Source organism: Delphinus delphis, chromosome 13 (genome assembly GCF_949987515.2).
Source record: "Delphinus delphis chromosome 13, mDelDel1.2, whole genome shotgun sequence".
Taxonomy (NCBI): domain Eukaryota; kingdom Metazoa; phylum Chordata; class Mammalia; order Artiodactyla; family Delphinidae; genus Delphinus; species Delphinus delphis.
In genome coordinates, this window is record NC_082695.1 from 39,903,734 (window position 1) to 39,922,302 (window position 18,569).

At 46.2% G+C, this 18,569-nt stretch overlaps 1 protein-coding gene across 3 annotated transcripts in view; it reads right to left on the reverse strand.

Moving 5' to 3' along the window:
- ANKRD29 (ankyrin repeat domain 29) overlaps nt 1-18,180 on the reverse strand; it is a 44,454-nt gene extending 26,274 nt beyond the window's left edge. The window contains exons 1-4 of one of the 3 annotated variants that reach the window (XM_060028796.1): nt 18,119-18,180; nt 7,686-7,796; nt 4,108-4,206; nt 107-205 (exon numbers count right to left, since the gene is read on the reverse strand). In XM_060028796.1, coding sequence (XP_059884779.1) covers nt 107-205; nt 4,108-4,206; nt 7,686-7,796; nt 18,119-18,139 — 330 coding nt within the window. In that variant the 5' untranslated portion in view covers nt 18,140-18,180. Of the gene's footprint in view, nt 1-106; nt 206-4,107; nt 4,207-7,666; nt 8,541-11,265; nt 11,849-18,118 lie in introns of those variants that run through there. The other 2 variants (XM_060028798.1, XM_060028797.1) reach the window with 2 other exon arrangements.
- Nucleotides 18,181-18,569: the final 389 nt, after the last annotated feature.

The following is an 18,569-nucleotide window of genomic DNA, read 5'->3' on the forward strand; positions in this document are numbered from 1 at the left end:
TCTTGTAAAAAGCAAAGCAAAAATTCATACTATAGATGAAGAGAAATGAAAACTCATGACTGCTGAAATTCTTCAACAAGGTATAAAATCAAGAAAATTCTCTTACTTTGGTCCTAAATTCAGTGGATGCTCCAAATTCAAAGAGAAATCTCACAACATCATTATGTCCTTGTTGAGCAGCAAAGAACAGGGCAGTTGTACCTGACTGAGAGAGAGACAGAGGCTGGTTTTAAAAGATATTTGGTTACATTACATTTGATTTATATGCTTGTAACCAAAACAAAACAAAATCCTTGCATATAAACTTCCAGGCTAGGAGGGGGCTATATTTGAACAGACTGTATTCCTTGTTCAGGTAAGTGACCAGTGTGGAGGCTGCTGGGTTCCAGAAATGTTAAGATGTAACAAGGTCTGGAGGAGGAAACTGGGCTAGAATAGGAAAACTCTCATCTTTTTTGGCTGCCCTGTGCACATGTGGGATTTTTGTTCCCCGACCAGGGATCAAACCCGTGTTCCCTGCAGTGGAAGCGTGGACTCCTAACCACTGGACTGCCAGGGAAATCCCTCACCTTCTTAATAGACATGCATTTTAGAGACTACCAAAGTGTGCAAATGCTATGTGTCTAGAGAGCCAACTAAAGGAAACAATGGCAGGTCCATCTTCAGGAGACAAATATTCTGATATTGCAAAATGGATTACAGATGAACCGAGGAAGTCTGCTCTAAGTGTCAGTTCCACAGCACTGCCAGGCACTCTCTTCCAGCTTCCAAAACATGCGGGGTGAGGTCAGGGCCTCTCTTTGGCTATCTTTCCAGACTGACCTGGCTCAGGGAATTCTGGGGGTCACCGGGGACCTACACGTCATCGTTATTTGCACCACACAGGTTACCTCTAAACCCAACACGCTTAAGTCCTCAAGGGCCACTGTGTTCAATGCACAATAGTTTTCATCTCCAAGAACATTAGTTGAGCAGTTGGAACCAAACAGATAAAATATAAAGACCATAAAAACCATACTTTGGGTGGAAGTCAAACAAACGTTTCTCTTCTTCTCCCAGCTTCTCTCCGTTTTTCTTAAGAGATTTTTGTGTATGTTGAACTAGCCCTTCACAATAAAGTCTTTGAGTAAGCAGATCTGGACTGTATTGTTTTTATTAGAGAAAATCTGTCTTTTCTTTAAAGTTAAAATAAACAAAGGCTGTAAAGCAGAGAGGAAAAATAAAACGATTAGGGAAGTTTTAAAGTCGAATTCTAAAGGGGCCCAAACATCTTCCTTCCGGAAGAAAATCAGCTGCTGAAGTGAAAATGACCTAAAACAATGATTCGATGTTGTGGAAATTACTCAGAAGAATCTGTCCGGGAGGAGACTGGATGGATTTCCTGTAGTCTCTGTACGGCTCCTCTCAAGGCCCAGGCTTGCTGATCCGGGGCTGTGGAGAACCAGTGTCCAGATGCTATCTATCAAGGGTCATTCTCCCACGGTCCACAGCCAAGGTGACACCCAGAGGGGAGAGGGAGGGACTTCTAGATGCCCCCAGGAAAATGCAGACCTTACACATGGTGTGTCTTACTTTTCTCCACTCAGGGATGGGGGTCCAGCCTGGGAGAAGGGTGTTTTGCTTGATGAAAGTTGGGTTGGTGAATCATCCTTTCTGAAACACCTGCAGGTCAGGGCCTCTGATAAGAGTGGATCAAGGAAAAGCAAGCACTCCTGTCTGCTTTGGAGCTTGCCCCTGTATGCCCACCTCGGGTCTGAGTCTCTGTGGACTGAGGTCACGTTCACTCTAGGTGTGACCTTGGATGTGTCTCCACAAAGGTGAACTCACCAGGCCCTAGACTGGCTTGGAAATACATGCAGCCTCCCCAGGCCTGAATCTCCAGCCTCCCACTGCCCCTCTGCATCGGACTGAGAATGGATCCTCTGGCTAGACAGGACTCCTGAGACGGCCCTTGAACGACTGTGTCAACAGGCTCACATTTTAGTCCGATGTTCACCACATGCCTTTTGGAGAGAGAACTTATTTAACTCATGGCTGGTCAGAGAAGCCCTTTGCAAACATAGTTTGGTGAGAATGGCTGAGGTAGGCTAGCCAGTGAGCCTAGCTAACAGTGGGTGACCCAATCCTTCTAAAAATATAATGATCTCTATGAAAATCCTATACCTTCTATAGCATCTCATCCCAAGGGAAGAAGGAAGAAGCGATTTAGGCTCAGGGCAAAACATATGGGTGTTTAAGGAATGTGGTTGGAGGTTTTGTTATGTCAGATGTAACATGGGCCTAGAAGATTTGTTCAACTGAAGTACAACCAACAGTCCCTCCCTGGGCCTTATTTAGATGCAGTCTGCAACCTGGGCTTTAATGTCATATAGGAAAAAAGCAATGATTACAGTCAGCCCTCCATATCCACAGGTTCTGCATTCATGGATTCAACCAACCACAGAAAGAAATATTAAAAAAAAATTTCCACAACCGCTATGGAGAACAGTCTGGGGGTTCCTTAAAAAACTAAAAATAGAGCTACCATATGATCTGGCAATCCCACTCCTGGGCATATATCCAGAGAAAACCATGATTCAAAAAGATACATGCACCCCAGTGTTCAATGCAGCACTATTTACAATAGCCAAGACACGGAAGCAACCTAAATGTCCATCAACGGAGGAATGGATAAAGAAGATGTGGTACATATATACAATGGAATATTACTCAGCCATAAAAAATAATGAAACAATGCCATTTGTAGCATCGTGGATGGACCTAGAGATTATCATACTAAGTGAAGTAAGTCAGACAGAGAAAAACAAACATATGATATCACTCATATGTGGAATCTAATTAAAAAATGATACAAATGAACTTATTTATAAAACAGAAACAGACACAGATTTCGAAAACAAACTTACACTTACCAAACGGTGGGTGGGGAGGAATAAATTAGGAGTTTGGGATTAACACATACACACTACTTTATGTAAAATAGGCAACCAACAAGGACCTACTGTATAGCACAGGGAACTCTACTCAATATTCCGTAATAACCTATACAGGAAAAGAATCTGAAAAAGAAAGAATATATGTATATGTATAACTGAATCACTTTGCTCTACACCTGAAACTAACACAACATTGTAAATCAACTATACTCAAATAAAATTTTTTAAAAAAAGAAAAATTCCATAAAGTTCCAACTTGCCATGCACCAGCAACTATTTACATAGCATTTACATCATACTAGATATTATAAGTACTCTAGAGATGATTTAAAGTACATGGGAGGATATGCGTAGGCTATATGCAAATACTATGCCATTTCACATAAGGAACTTGAGTATCTGCAGATTTTGGTATCCACGGGGGGTCCTGGACCCACTCCCCTGAGTATTCGGAGGGATGACTGTACTCTAGTCCTTTTTAACAATTCACTATTGTGAGAACTTCACATCTCTGTCACTGGCATTATTCTTTTTTTTTTTTTTAACATCTTTATTGGAGTATAATTGCTTTACAATGGTGTGTTAGTTTCTGCTTTATAACAAAATGAATCAGTTATACATATACATATGTCCCCATATCCCCTCCCTCTTGCATCTCTCTCCCTCCCACCCTCCCTATCCCACCCCTCTAGGTGGTCACAAAGCACCGAGCTGATCTCCCTGTGCTACGCGGCTGCTTCCCACTAGCTATCTATTTTACGTTTGGTAGTGTATATATGTCCATACCACTCTCTCACTTTGTCCCAGTTTACCCTTCCCCCTCCCTGTATCCTCAAGTCCATTCTCTAGTAGGTCTGTGTCTTTATTCCCATCTTGCCCCTAGGTTCTTCATGACCACTTTTTTTTAGATTCCATATGTATGTGTTAGCATAGGGTTTTTGTTTTTCTCTTTATGGCTTACCTTACTCTGTATGACAGACTCTAGGTCCATCCACCTCACTACAAATAACTCAATTTCGTTTCTTTTCATGGCTGAGTAATATTCCATTGCATATATGTGCCACATCTTCTTTCTCCACTCAACTGTCAATGGACACTTAGGTTGCTTCCATGTCCTGGCTATTGTAAATAAAGCTACGTTATTCTTATTCACGTGCAAAACCTGACTTACCTCTCTCTGGAGATTGATGTCAGCTCCCTGCAGGACGATCTCCTTCACACAGCCTATGTGGCCAGCATAGGAGGCGATCATGAGGAGTGTTGTGCCATTCTGGGTGGGGGAGAGACAGAGGAGCAGTCAGGCCACGTGACACCAGAGAGGTGGCCTGGAGAAGATGCCGCAGACGTCAGCTCCTCCCAGGACACGTCCGAGCTGAGCGCAACATCTCCCGCAGTAAATAAAAGTGTCTCGTGAATAATCTTATAATGCACACCAAACAGGAAAAAGCAAAGTGACAAAGTGCTGAGGCTGGAATTTTCAATTCAAACATTCACTTACTTCCATTACCCTCAGACACGCAGTCCAAGTGAACCATGGTTACTGCATTTTGAGGCAGCAGTGATGTAGTGGCCTCGTTTTATGATTCCTGAGCCAAAACACTGTTATTAATGCAAAAAAGTGGGTTAAGTGGTACTAGTTGGTTTTCTGAGTTTAGAATTCTTTATTTTCAAACGGATTCAGGTAAAGATGCCACGAGAGACTACAGAAGTGAGAGTCAGGAGCCCCGGGGTCCATCTCTGTCATCAACCAGCAGCGTAACCTGGGGCACACTGCTCACAATTCCTGGGGCTCATTTACTTCAGGTTTAAAACGAGGAACTGGGTGATATGACTGCCAAGGTCCCCGCCAGCTTTAAGATTCAAGGACTTGAGACGTACCACCTGATATTCCAATTCAAGTGGACTTTTGTGGTTTAATTTACATTTGTTTTCAAGGGCTCGAAACTGTAATCTGAACCCCCTCTTCTGTGTGGTCAGCAGCCTGCTTCTGTGGAGAGGATAAGAGAGACACAGACGGCTCTGCCTGTGAGGAAGCCTCACGAGGTACGGGGTGGTGATTCTTAGAAGCCTCGTGCTATATATTCAACACGTCTGTGGGATTTTGTAGGAAGGCAGTGTAGCTGAGTGGTCACTGACAGTATGCTTCTGGGCCGGTTATCTGAGCTCTCAAAGGCTCATTCACCTCATCTGTAATGCGGAATAGTAAAAGCATCTGCCTGATTAAATTAAATGGGGAAAAGCAATAATTCAGGCGATGTGCTTAGCCTAGTAATGTTAAATATTCAGTAAGAGTTAGATGTTAAAATAATATTATGATGCCTCAGTAAATGTTAGATTATTATTTGGTTTTTGTTGACGCGTGTGAAAGACAATCCTAGTTTGGGGAAAGTCTTGTTTGCTATAAGTAAAAGTACAGGTAGAATCGAGAAGAGCTAGTGGCTTCACAGAAGTGCTTTATGATGCTCTTCTACCCCACGCGACCGCATTTGGTATTTGAATGTAAGACCTTCATGTCGGCTGTACCACCTATCAGTGGTACAGCTATCATTCAGGGGGACTTATTCCTCCGTATTTTTCAAGATTAGAGTAGCAAACTTGGAGTTACCAACTTCCTCTCGAATGTGAGAACATTTTTATTCAGCATTCAGACAGAAGACTCCTTGATTTAAAGCCAGTCTGAACAGACAAGCTATGAATGTATCCTTTGCGTGAGAGATGAGAAAATTTTTTCATCATGGGTCACACTGGTCTCAAAATACAAATCAATCATGAGCTACAGGAATCACAGAGCACTTAACTTGGATATTTTAAAAAGAAAATAAAAAACAACAGGCTCATCTATTTTACAGTAAGGGAAGATGAATGAAACAAATAACCAAAATGCTCCTTTATACATTGTATTTCACTTCTACATCATGGTCGCCTGAGGAAAAGTCAGAGGTTGGGACAAAGGAGAAATAGAATACAAAGCCTGCGCGCCTAGAGCCCGTGCTCCGCGACAAGAGAAGCCACCGCAATGAGAAGCCCGCGCACCGCAACGAAGGGTAGCCCCCGCTCACCAGAACCAGAGAAAGCCCGTGTGCAGCAACAAAGACCCAACGCAGCCAAAAATATAAACAAATAAATTAATTTTAAAAAGAGGAGGGATCTGTGGATGTATTAAGCTACACAAAGCTGGAAGTCAGGAGAAGGTCATGGGGGTGTCTGAAAAGGGGTGACTTTAAGAAAAAGGAGTACAGTGGTCATCAACATGGTCAGTGGGTGAGGCCACAATGAAAACAGGCAATTCCCACTCCAGTTCTGTCCAGGGTGGCACTGCTGCCCAGCGAGACCCAAGTAAGACCCGACGACAAGTTCACAGATGCCCAAGACCCCATATCAGTTTGGGTCCTGGCAAAGAACAGACAGTACATTCAAACTGGGATAACTGGACGAAAGTTTAATAAAGAGACTATTTATAAGGCCATGCTCTGGATGTAGGGAAACTACAAAGAACAGTACTGGGAGCGAGTAACAGCGGAGCTGCACTGCTAGCCCAGGCCCGAAGGCGTGAGGGACAGGTGGTGGCTCCCTGGACGGAGAGGGTGAGAGTCCTGCTGCCAGACAGGATGGGGGGGGGTCTAGACTCCCCAACATCCCTGTCCTCCCTCCCTCTGATTCCTGCCAACGTTCCCACTGGCCAAACCGTACTGGAGGCCAGAGGGAAGCCAGTCCCCTGGGGCAGGCCAGACAGCTCCAACTCTGGGACACAGAGCAAACTGGAGAAAGTTACAAGTGGGTCTGGAGGTGCACCCCAAGCTGTCCTGCACTGATGCCTGGTGGCGGGGGGGTGGCAAAGTGGAGCAAACTTTGATACCTCGCTTGGGCTGGTGGCTGACATCACCTACCAAATTTGCACAATAAAAGCTGGAAATGGCATACCCTGTTATCGGGAAAACAAGAAGGCTCCTGTGAAAACATTTCTATTTAATCCCTAAAATCAAAACATCTGCTCTCTCCTCATCTGAGGTCCTCTTAGTCCCCAGAGATGCGACATCCTGCTGAGAACAGAGAAATTGCCGCCTCTAGCCGGGGAAGGAAGGGCTCTGGCAGTGATGCCTGAAAGTAGGCGGGAGGACCTGTTTTTATTACCCCTTCATTGCCGATGAGGGTATTGGTGTTTGCAAAGGTAAGAAAGGGATAAGAGGCTGGGTGGAGGCTTCCATCTCTCAGTAGAAAAAACCCAACTCCCACATCCGCGGCAGCCCCCTTCCGTTCTGAATCATCTCCCCCTTTTCTTCTTGGACTTGGCCGATTCTGATTCCCAGTGATGTGTCTCTTCCCCTATTGTGGCCCCTCCTGTTTTATGCAGGTAATGGCTTTCCCAGTATGTTTTTTTTTTTGCGGTACGCGGGCCTCTCACTGTTGTGGCCTCTCCCATTGCGGAGCACAGGCTCCTGACGCACAGGCTCAGCGACCATGGCTCATGGGCCCAGCCGCTCTGCGGCATGTGGGATCTTCCCGGACCGGGGCACGAACCTGCGTGCCCTGCATTGGCAGGCGGACTCTCAACCACTGCACCACCAGGGAAGCCCCCCAGTATGTTTTGAAGTTCCCCGTGGTACTTTGGACTTTTTGAAAAGGATGAAGCAAGCAAACACATGAAAAAGCAGACAAGCACTGTGAAGGAAGGGTACTCAGCAGGCGCTCTCATGCCAGCGGGGGACGGCGAGCTCGCAGCATGCGTGTACCGAATGGACCGGTCCGTACACTGTCCCTGCAGTCCACGTCCACTCGGCCACTGTTCAGCAGCAGCCTGAGCAGAGCCAAGTTGCCCCTCCTCGCTGCCCAGAACGCCGCGTTGGCAAGTGGGGTTTCCTTCTGCAGAAGCAAAACAAAACAGGATCTTAAAATCGACCTTCATTAACACGACCACTTCTACGCAAGTACGCACTACCATTCAAAAGGGAGACCTTCCAGATGTGTCTGATCATTTGAAAGACTGCTCCTCTGGCAACAGGTGATTGTCATGTACTTGGTTGTGGGATGCAGATACCCGAGCCATGGGGCTGTGATGAAGAGCCGTGTTGTTGATTACACAGCACTATTTATACCCTATTTCCCACCGGTGTCCTCACTTTCCTGCCTCTGTTCACAGTTTCCTTTTTGTTTGAAATGAATTTTCCCCCATCCTTCACGGCCAAGGTTCTGCTTAAAGGTTATTTCCTCCCTGAAGTGTTCCCAAATCTCTCTTTGCCTCTAAGCAGAGGGAAATCTCTCCCAATTCTGAGTTTACAGGTATGTTTTCTGTGACCTCAATACTTTCCACCTGATTCCAGCAGCCTGGGTAAATGCCTCACTTTCCCTCCACCAAATTTTCTCTGTTTCAGCTGGAACTTGCCAGAGGTTTCTGCTGAGAACAAGGAACTCTGGGCAGAAAATGTTGCTGTGAGTCCTTTAAGAAAAAGGAGTAAAGTGGTCATCAACATGGTCAGTGGGTGAGGCCACAGTGAAAACGGGCATTCCCACTCCAGTTATGTCCAGTGGATCCTTCACTCCACTCCTGGGTTATTTTAAAGTTGCTAAGTTAACGTTGGAACAACTACAGAAGGAACAGAGCTGGAGAACAGGTCTCCTGAATCAGAGCTGCAGAATTGACTGTAGTACCACCACCTTCTCTAAAACAGATCAATTTGAATTTGCAGAGAACAGTCCCTGGTGGGGGTGAGGGACAGACAGAACCAGACAGCTCAGGGTTTCTACCCCAGCCCTGGGCAACGGACTTGGCCCCGCTGAGGCCTGGATTCCTCTTGCTCAGATGGAGATCACATTACCTGCCTTGAAGTTTACGGTAAAAATTAAATGATGCAGGTTAATTGGCTAATACGGTGCCCAGCACATCATACATGCTTACAAATACTAGTTTCTTTCCTTCTGTCCACTTTCTTTCCAAAGTTAGAATCAACAGGCACAGCTGAACTCAGAGTATTAGTACTAATAAAGAATTCTGCTGGTCTCAGGAAATTTTCTAGTATTCAAATTGTTGAACAAAAACACTTTTTGGGGTGGGCTCAAAGCACATATCTGCCCCAGAGGGTCTTTTATGCAATACATCTTCTAAGTATATGTATAAGGTATTACATACAATACCTAACTCACCAATGCTAAGTTAAAAAGAAAACACCGACAATTTCCGCTGCTCCACAGAACCACCACAAGCGAAAGTCCAGTGGCAGCAGAGTGGTGGCAGCACCTGTGGGTGTGAGGATTTAATTTCAGGAGCTCTTCGGCACATACACAACTTAGTGTTCTTGTGCATTCTTGGACAAGAACGTGGCAAAGTGGGGAGTGATAAGCAGATTACAAACATTCTTGGAATGCTTCCCTGGCTCAGTTAGAAGGAAACAGATCACCTTAAATTCCAGGTGAATAATTTGCTTCCCCTGAAGGTGTAAGTTTTACTGTCCCAGGAGTTTTCACACGCAGTGTCTGTGGTTTTTGCACCAGGCTGGGTCTGATGTTACAGTTGTTAGTAAGTGGGTGAAGCAATGGCAAGGCTGGTTTGACTTGTATAATAAATCATGAAACAATGCCCCTTTAATAGAGAGATTGCACAAGGCCAAGATGAAGTTTGGGAGGGTGAATCAGGAAGACAATTTAATATGCACCATGGAACAGCTCTGTTGGCTTTTCTGGAAACATGAAACCTTGAGAGTCATAAACTGTAAATCATTTTCAGTGATTTTGTTGTTTCACTTTAATCCCAAATACCTTTCAAAACACCATTTGCAAACCACAAACTTCTATTGTCATAACAAGCTCTCCAGCCAGGAGCCTCTCCTGCCTTTGGGATGGCCTCGGGGATTCCTCTCCTGCACGGGCTACACATCCTGGTTTCCTACAAGGTTCTAGAAACTGAGCTTTGGGAAAAGGTGTAAATCCTTCATTTTCCCTCAAGAGCTTGATATACTGGGAGGTGGAGGCATGATAGAGTAGTTGATTTGGGGTGAGAGAGAGCTGAATTCAAGTCCTGGCCCTGCTACTTCCCGGTTCTGGGACCTCGGGCAGGTTATTTAATTTCTCTCTGCCCTAGGAAAGTGAATGCTATTAATGGTGGTAGTATAGTCAGTATCCTTGGGGGATTGGACCCCCTGCGGATACTGAACTCTGTGGATGCTCAAGTCTCTTCTATAAATCGGCACAGTATTTGCATATAACCTACGTATCTCCTCCCACGTACTTTAAATCGTCTCGAGATTACCTGTGATATCTTACATATGTAAATGCTATGTAAATAGTTGTCAGTGCAGGTCAAATTCAAGTTCTGCTTTTGGGAACTTTCTGGAATTTTTTTTCTGAATACTTTTGATCTGTGGTTGAATAGGCAGATGTGGAACCTGCAGACACGGAGGGTCAACTGTACCTCTGTCACGGGCTGTTAGAGGATAAATGAAGTAATACGTGCAAATGCACTTTGACAGCAAACGCTCAAGAGATGCGAGCTCTAGATGCACAGTCCTCACAGCCCTTTAAAAGACTTGTCCAGGAGAATTCACCTGCTTGGTTGCTGGCATGTGCTCGGGACAGTGGCACTGGCCAGGGGCTAGGACTAGAGGTACCAGTCAACCTGGATCTCTGCTCCAATGGCTTTATGGGCCAGTAGGAAACGAGCATCCCAGGCATGCAGGGTGCTGATGCAATGACATGGGGGCATCCTGGGAACCGTCACTAGCTCGGAAGGGCTGGAGTGAAGGACGTGGGGTGAGAGAGGGCAGGAGATGCTGTAGGGCAGGTAGTCAGGGCCACATCTTGAAGGACTTGCTGTGCTATGTGATGGAGCTTGACTTCATCCGGTGGGTACTAGGGAGTCAAGGAAGGGTTTTAAGGTGGGGAGAGACCACCAGTTTTGCATTTTAGAAGGTCCCCGTGGCAGCCTCAGGAAGAATGGACTGAGGACTGGAGCCAGACTGAGACTAGTGTCTACAAGGTTAGGAGACACTGTACAGACAGGGAAGAGATGGTGAGCTGAGGCTACGATCGTGGGGACAGCAGGATGAGACAGACGGGGGAAATTTCAAGGAGCTAAACTGAATAGTCTCGGTGTATGACTGTCTGTGCAGGAGCGGAGGGAGAGAAGGAGCCTGGTGGATGTGGACTCATGGAAGTCGGAAGCTCCAGTTGAAAGGCAGATTATGGGGAAAAGTGATGAGTTCAGCTTTGCACATGTCGAGTTTCAGATGCCTATGGGGCATCTAGGTGGAAATGTCTAGCAAAGCAACGCATAAGTTCTCCTATCACACTGCGGCCAACCCATTTTACTGGAGTGCAGGAATCCTGAGCTAATACTTACCTAGTGCTTATTCCGTACCAGTGGCACATCCTCCGCAGACTAGCTCATTTAATGCTCATCACAGCTCGGGGAAGTGGGTGCATTATTATCCCACTGCTCAGATGACGTAAGTGAGAAGCGAGAAGCAACAAGGCAGGCTTCAGCCCCAGGCAGTCTGGTGCTTGAGGTTGGGCTTTCAGCCATCCTATCGTCCTGCCTCCTGCGGAACTCTCCTCCTGAGACAGCAAGGAATAGGCAGCGTGGACCCCAGTGACCTCCTTCCTACCCTCATTCCAAGTCCTCTTCTGCCAGGATGGAAAGTCCCCCAACCTTCTTTCTCTTTGGAGTCTACAGACCACATTGCCTGGTTAACTTCCAAACCTCCTCTGGGTACAATCTGCACATAATCATAAAATGCTGTTTACAAAGGGCAGCCCTTTAAGCCTTTAAAGGAGCTGATGCACGTGAAAATGCTTCACACAAATCTTAAGGCAATTCACCAATCGTGTGATTACTATTTAACCTCTTCCTTGGTTTTTCGGGTCTCTGCAAGCAGGCTGTTGGCTGTGACATTGTCATCACAGCAGTGACAACCTACGTTGGGTTCTTGCTCTGTATCAGGTAGTGTGCCGAGTACTCTCACTGTTCTAACGCTTTTAATTCCCAGAAAAACCCCATGAGGTAGGTGTTACTGTCCCCATTTTTAAGATGAGGAAACTGAGGCACAGAAGTGACTTATGTAAGGTCATCCAGCTAGGAAGTAACGGGATTCAAACCCAAGTCTGTTTGGGTCCAGAGTCTGAGATCCTATATCTTATCCGCTGTGAGAAAACCTGAGTATAACCTTCCACATATGCCATCTTCCCTTCTCTTTTTTCCCCCTATTTACTGCCAGAATTTTGGCTCACACAGTGGTCATTAGCACACTACCAGAAATTAAATACAGGAAGGAAGGGGAGAGAAACACAGAAGGGAAGTTGTTACTTGTACAGAACTGGAATTCTGATTAAAAGCTAAGAGGGGGTAGAGATCTAAACTACTGGTTTAAAAAAGGGTTAAGAATAATGTGTATTTCATTTGTATAATTAATCTAATCAAGAGAACATTAGCTTTGTTCAACGATGAATTTCTCTGATGTTCGAAGCCACATTAAACAAGGGGATAAGGAGGGTTGAGAGACCACGGGTGACATATTTTGATATGTCACCATTCCACTTCGTGCTAAACGGCTGAAATTTACAGAATTGCTTAATCAACATGAACTGAGAATTAACCCTGTGTTGTAAGTATCATTACACTTCTGTAAGTGATAGGAAACCTAAGAGGAAAAAGTAAGTGATTTATTCACCCAGGCATTCTGCCTAAGAGGCAGGCCTGTATAACACTGGCGTTTCCAAACTCAGAACTCAAGACCACATTTAAAGTCTGTTTAACACATATATGTTCCGAATTAGGCCAATCGATAGAGGTAGAAAGTAGTTCAGCAGTTTTCTGAAACAAGGATGTTTGGAGGACTACAGTGACTGCTAAGAGGTATATAGTTTCTTTTTGAGGTGATTAAAATATTCTAGAATTGGGGCTTCCCTGGTGGCGCAGTGGTTGAGAGTCTGCCTGCCGATGCAGGGGGCGCGGGTTCGTGCCCCGGTCCGGGAAGATCCCACATGCCGCGGAGCGGCTGGGCCCGTGAGCCATGGCCGCTGAGCCTGTGCGTCCGGAGCCTGTGCTCCGCAACGGGAGAGGCCACAACAGGGAGAGGCCCGCACACCACAAAAAAAAAAAAAAAAAAAAATTCTAGAATTGATTGTGCTAATGGCTGCACAACTCTGTGAATATGCTAAAACCCACTGAAACGAACAGTTTAGCTGGGTGAATTATATGGTATGTGATCTGTATTTCAATAAAGCTGTTAAAAAAAAATACATGGCTTTGTTAATTTATTCTCCTGTGGCTCATCCAAAAGATTTCAGATGATTGATGGACTGGAGTTGATTTTGAGATAATTTACATACCTTCAGAACATAGATGGAACATACAAGTTCCTGTACGTCTGGCCGAGACATGAACAATTTCCATCACCAAGATGAAGCCTGGAATTGAGATGCTTTTCCTCTTGGGTAAGACAGGCTCAAGAAAGACCTAGGTATTATTCTTTATCGAGTGATGATTCCCCTGGGATGGTGACCTCCCTCATTGGGTTAGGGTCTAGCCCCCAAATTGTGCCAGACTTTTGGCAACCTCAGCCCTGGAGAAATAGTTGTTATAAAGGCAAAGGTTAATGTACTGAACTCCACGAGCTTCATTCCACAAAAAGACTCAGACCTGCACTTTGAGTTTGCTTTTACTTTAAAAACAATTCCAACAAACATGTATCTCTTTTCCCAACCAGAACAAATTGGGAGTTGCCAAGGGTGAAACAGGAAGTTTACTGGAGAGGCAAAGCGCTACCAGCAAGAAGGGACTGCTGACAGCATAATGGACAAAGGATAAAAAAGGGTGTCCACATGGTTCAGAAGCAAATAGCCCTACAAGTGGTGACTCAGTCATGGAGAAGAAGCGAAATTGTGGTTTCTAACGCTCTGTTGATCCTCCCACAGACTCAGCCAACAATGCTGGGTCTTTTCAATGCAGGCCTTGGAGATCCAGGGCCTCGGGCCTACAAGCCTTTCAGCTGCCGATGAAAATGAAACAGTTAATCTATGGCTCCAAAATCAAAGTTAATGACAACTTCATTCAGTATGTACGAAATGTAACATGTTGTCAACTTTACTCATTGCTAAAACTGGTATTCATAAAATACTGCTGACACATGTATATAATCGGCTGATTTTCTCACTATACAAGAACTACTGAATTGCAGAAAAATCCTGGACAAATGTAAATTAAATGCTATTTGTTGCTAAATAATTTAAAAAGCAATAGTATACAAATCCTTCCAAAAATGTACAATAAAAATGCTTGTGGGATCTTAGTTCCCCAAACAGGGATTGAACCTGGGCCCCTGGCAGTGAAAGTGCTGAGTCCAAACCACTAGACTCAGTCCAAATTCCCTGGCCAGGGAATTCCCAAAAGCTGCTATTCTCATTGTGGACTGAGGGTACATGTTAATATGTTTGGTATGATGTGAGCTGGGGCTAGTGCAGGGTTAGTCACCAGCCTGTGACTCTGCTCCCCTCCCCCACTCCCCCTCAAGCCTTCCCTCTGTGCCTTTTGGAACTCCTCCACTTGCTGGAAAATCAACCGTCTTTCTCCTTCACTTAGCTCCGAGCTTCCTCTGCCTCCCTGGTGGAGGCTGGGCCTGCTCCCACCCCAGCCCTAGGGTGAGGAAGCCTCACCTGGCTTCCAGACACTGCCCTTCTCACCAAGTGTACATCTCTGCTGCTTCAAGACTCAGGCCATCCTACCTTCTCATCCTCTGCCTCACCTCAAGGTAGTTGTCGCCTCCTGACATTTTCTTCACTGAAAATGAACATTTTCTTCCCTGGAAACGTTGGCACCTTCCTTTCTGCCCACCCCAAATTCTGACCGCATCCTGGCCTTCACTTTACAACACATCAATATCTCTGCCCCCTCCCACCTCCTGAGAACTTCAGCACTCAGCTCAATCACCCCCACCATGCGCAAGCCTTCTCAGCACTCCCTGTTGTCATCTTAAAATCCTTTTTTATTGAGATATAATGTACATACTATAAAATTCATCCTTTTAAAGCATAGAATTCAGTGGTTTTTAGTTTAATCTCAAGGTTTCACAACCATCACCACTATTCCAGAACATTTTCGTCAACCAGGAGAAACCTCGTACCTATTAACAATCACTCCCATCACCCCCTTCTTCCCCCAGTCCCTGGCAACCACTAAGTTACTTTCTGTCTCTATGGATTTGCCTATTCTGGACATTTTGTATAAATGGAACCATGTAATACATGGCCTTCTGCTTCTGGCTTTTTGCACTTAACATAATGTTTTCAAGGTCTATGCATGTTGCTATGTATGAGTGCTTCATTCCTTTTGTCGGTTGTATGATATTCCATTATATGGATATACCATGTTATGGACTGAATGACTGTGTCCTCCCCCCTCCAAGTTACTATGTTGAATTCCTAACCCTCATTGTGATGATATTTGGAGGCGGGGCATTTGGAGATAATTAGGTTTAGATTAGGTCCTGAGGGTGGAGCCCCCATCATGGGGTTAGTGCCCTTACAAGAAAAGGAAGACCTTAGAGCTCCTTCTCTCCCCTTTCTGAGGAGAGAGCCAGAAGGTGGCTGTTTGCAAGGTAGGAAGAGGGTTCTCACCAGACACTGAACCTGCCAACAGCTTGATTGTGGACTTCCCAGCCTCCAGCACTGTGAGATATAAATTCCTGACATATGTTTTCATTTCTTGTGCATATACACCTAGAAGCAGAATGGTTGGGTCATATCGTAGCTCTATGTTTAACTTTTTGAAGGATGACTAGACTGTTTTCTATTATGGCTGCATCATTTTATATTCATACCAGTAATGTAGGAGGGTTCCAAATTCTCCACATCCTTGCCAACACTTGTCATTTTCTGTCTTGTTGACTGTAATCATCCTAACGGGTGTGAAGTGGCATCTCATTGTGGTTTTGATTTGTATTTCCCTGTTGGCTAATGATGTAAAACATCCTTTCAGTGGCTTATTGGCCATTTGTATATCTCCTTGGGAGAAATGTCTATTCAGATCCTTTGACCATTTTAAAATTGGGTTGTCTTGTTTATTGTTGAGATGTCTATTATCATTTAAAGATGCTAAAGTCTCTACCATTTTAAAGCAAACAAACCCTTGGCCAAGTCTGGATTCCTGCTGCAGCCACTGTTCCCGCAGAATTTTTTGAGAGAGTTCTCTCCACTTGTGGTTTCCACCCACTCTCTTTTCAAGCTATTACAATCTGGCTTCTGAACTCAACATTGCATTCAAACTGCTCTCAGCAAGGTCACCAGAGCCTGTTTTGTTACTAAATTCAAGAGGCACTTTTTGATTCTAAGCTTGTTTGATTTCTCTGTGGTATTTAACTCTGCATCCCTCTCTGCCTTTATGGAAAGACTACAGATTCTTGACTTAATGATAGCACACACTTCTGATTTTTCTCATACACTTCTGTCCGCTCCTCCATTTTCTCAATGGGTTTCCTTTATTCTGCTCATTCTTAAAGTTTTGAGCTTCTTTAAGATTTTGTCCTCAGTCCTCTTTTTTATTTTTTAATAAATTTTATTTATTTATTTTGGCTGCATTGGGTCTTGGTTGCTGCGCGTTGGCTTTCTCTAGTTGCGGCGAGCGGGGGCTACTCTTCGTCGCGGTGCGCGGACTTCTCATTGCAGTGGCTTCTCTTGTTGCGGAGCACGGGCTCTAGGCTCGCGGGCTTCAGTAGTTGTGGCACGCGGCCTCTAGAGCACAGGCTCCGTAGTTGTGGCACACGGGCTTAGCTGCTCCGTGGCATGTGTGATCTTCCCCGACCAGGGATCGAACCTGTGTACCCTGCATTGGCAGGTGGATTCTTAACCACTGTGCCACCAGGGAAGCCCAGTCCTCTTATTTTCTACCTTTACGTGATCTCACTGGGCAATCACATTCATCCCCAAGGGTTCAATGACCACTTAACACTGCTCACTCCTAAATCTCATCTCTATCTCCTGCCTAGACTACTCTCCTGGGCTCCCGGTTTGTACATCTGTCTAACCAACATCTCTACTTGGACTCCTATCCATCCTTAAACTTGACATGTCCCACCCCAAACATTTTATCTTTACTCCTCTGTCCTTCCCTAACTCAGTGAATAACATCAATTACCGAATTCTGCTGATTAAAAAAAAATTTTGTCACACATTTGTCTGCTTCCTCCCATCCTCAAAACCTGTGCCCTAGTCTGGTACCATTTAACAAGATGACCCCAGCATCATCCTGACCGGTCTCCCAGCTCCATTCTCTTCTCCAAACCATAGCCAGAGATCTTTCTAACATGCAAATCTCACTGTGTCATTCCTCTGCTTACACGAGCTACTGTAAGAGGTGGGATTACACTGGCTTTGGAGCCAGACACACCAGGGTTTCAATCTGAACACCATTCACACACTGGCTGCACGGCTGTGGGAGGAGTTATTTAACTTCTCCATGTTTTAGTTTTCTTATTTGGAAAAAAAAAAGTGGGGGCACCAAAGTACCATCTCGTGGGTCCTCCTGAGGATTCAGAAGATGCACCATGATGCCCTTGGTTCAGAGTCGGGCACATTTTATGTGCTCAATACATTTTAAGTACTATTTTTATTAAAACCTTCAACAGAGGCATATCAGTGAACCTCATTTTCATCCTAAAATGTGGGCGTTAAATGAATGACTTTAATAACCTCTTTGGACACTGAAGTCTGGTAATCAATCGCAGCTCCACTCTGCGCTGGTCACTCAGCTTCAGGGTCAAAAAAAGTCCTGTGGGGAGGAGGCAGCAGTGGTGCGGCTGGCGTTCGGGAACGCGGACGCAGGATCGGGCATCGGTGCCGCAGCCCTGGTCCCTGCGAGGGGCGGCCGCAGAGGAGCGCAGACCCAGGGCTTCTTCCCCGCCCCCCGCCCGACTGTTACCCCGGCGACAGTCCTCGCCGCCCCTGCGCCCCGCGGCCGGGCTCACCGCACCTGCAGCCAGAAGTACTGAAAGCCTTTCGGGCAAAAACCGCACCCCTAGACCACAAACCACAGGAGCCATCCAGGCCCGGTCGCTCCCTCCCGTCCCCCGCCAGCCCCGCCGGGGCGGCGGCCACCCCTCCCTGCGGGCCCGCGGCGGCTCCGGGCGGACGGTGGGTGCGGGCCCCGCCGCCACAGGTCTGCCGCCCTCCCGGCGCTCCCTCCCGGAGTCCGCAGCGCTCACCTTGAACGACATCCTGCACATGTCCGCGGCCGCCCCGCCGGGACCGGTGCGCTTCCGGCCCGGACGCCCGGCCCAGCCCTCCCCCGCTCACCCGCCGCCTTCCGCAAAGCGGCGGCCTTCCCGGCGCCGCGCGCTCTCGCCGCCGCAGACGGGGCCGGGGCGGGGGGGAGAGAAGAGGGGAAGGGGGAGGGGCGGGGGGCTCACACGCGACCGCCCTCCGCGTACCTACCACACACACACTCCCAACTCCGCATGCACTGTGCACACTCTACACACACACAGGTTCATACATACACCACTGCACGCTCACAACCTCACATCACTCTTCACACATCCAGGCTCACTCTCTCCCACTCCATCCCACTCCAAATTGTACACCTCACACTGTGCACACTTTGCAGGTTACACACACTCAACCCTAGCCCCACGTTTTAAACCTACTTGATACTCC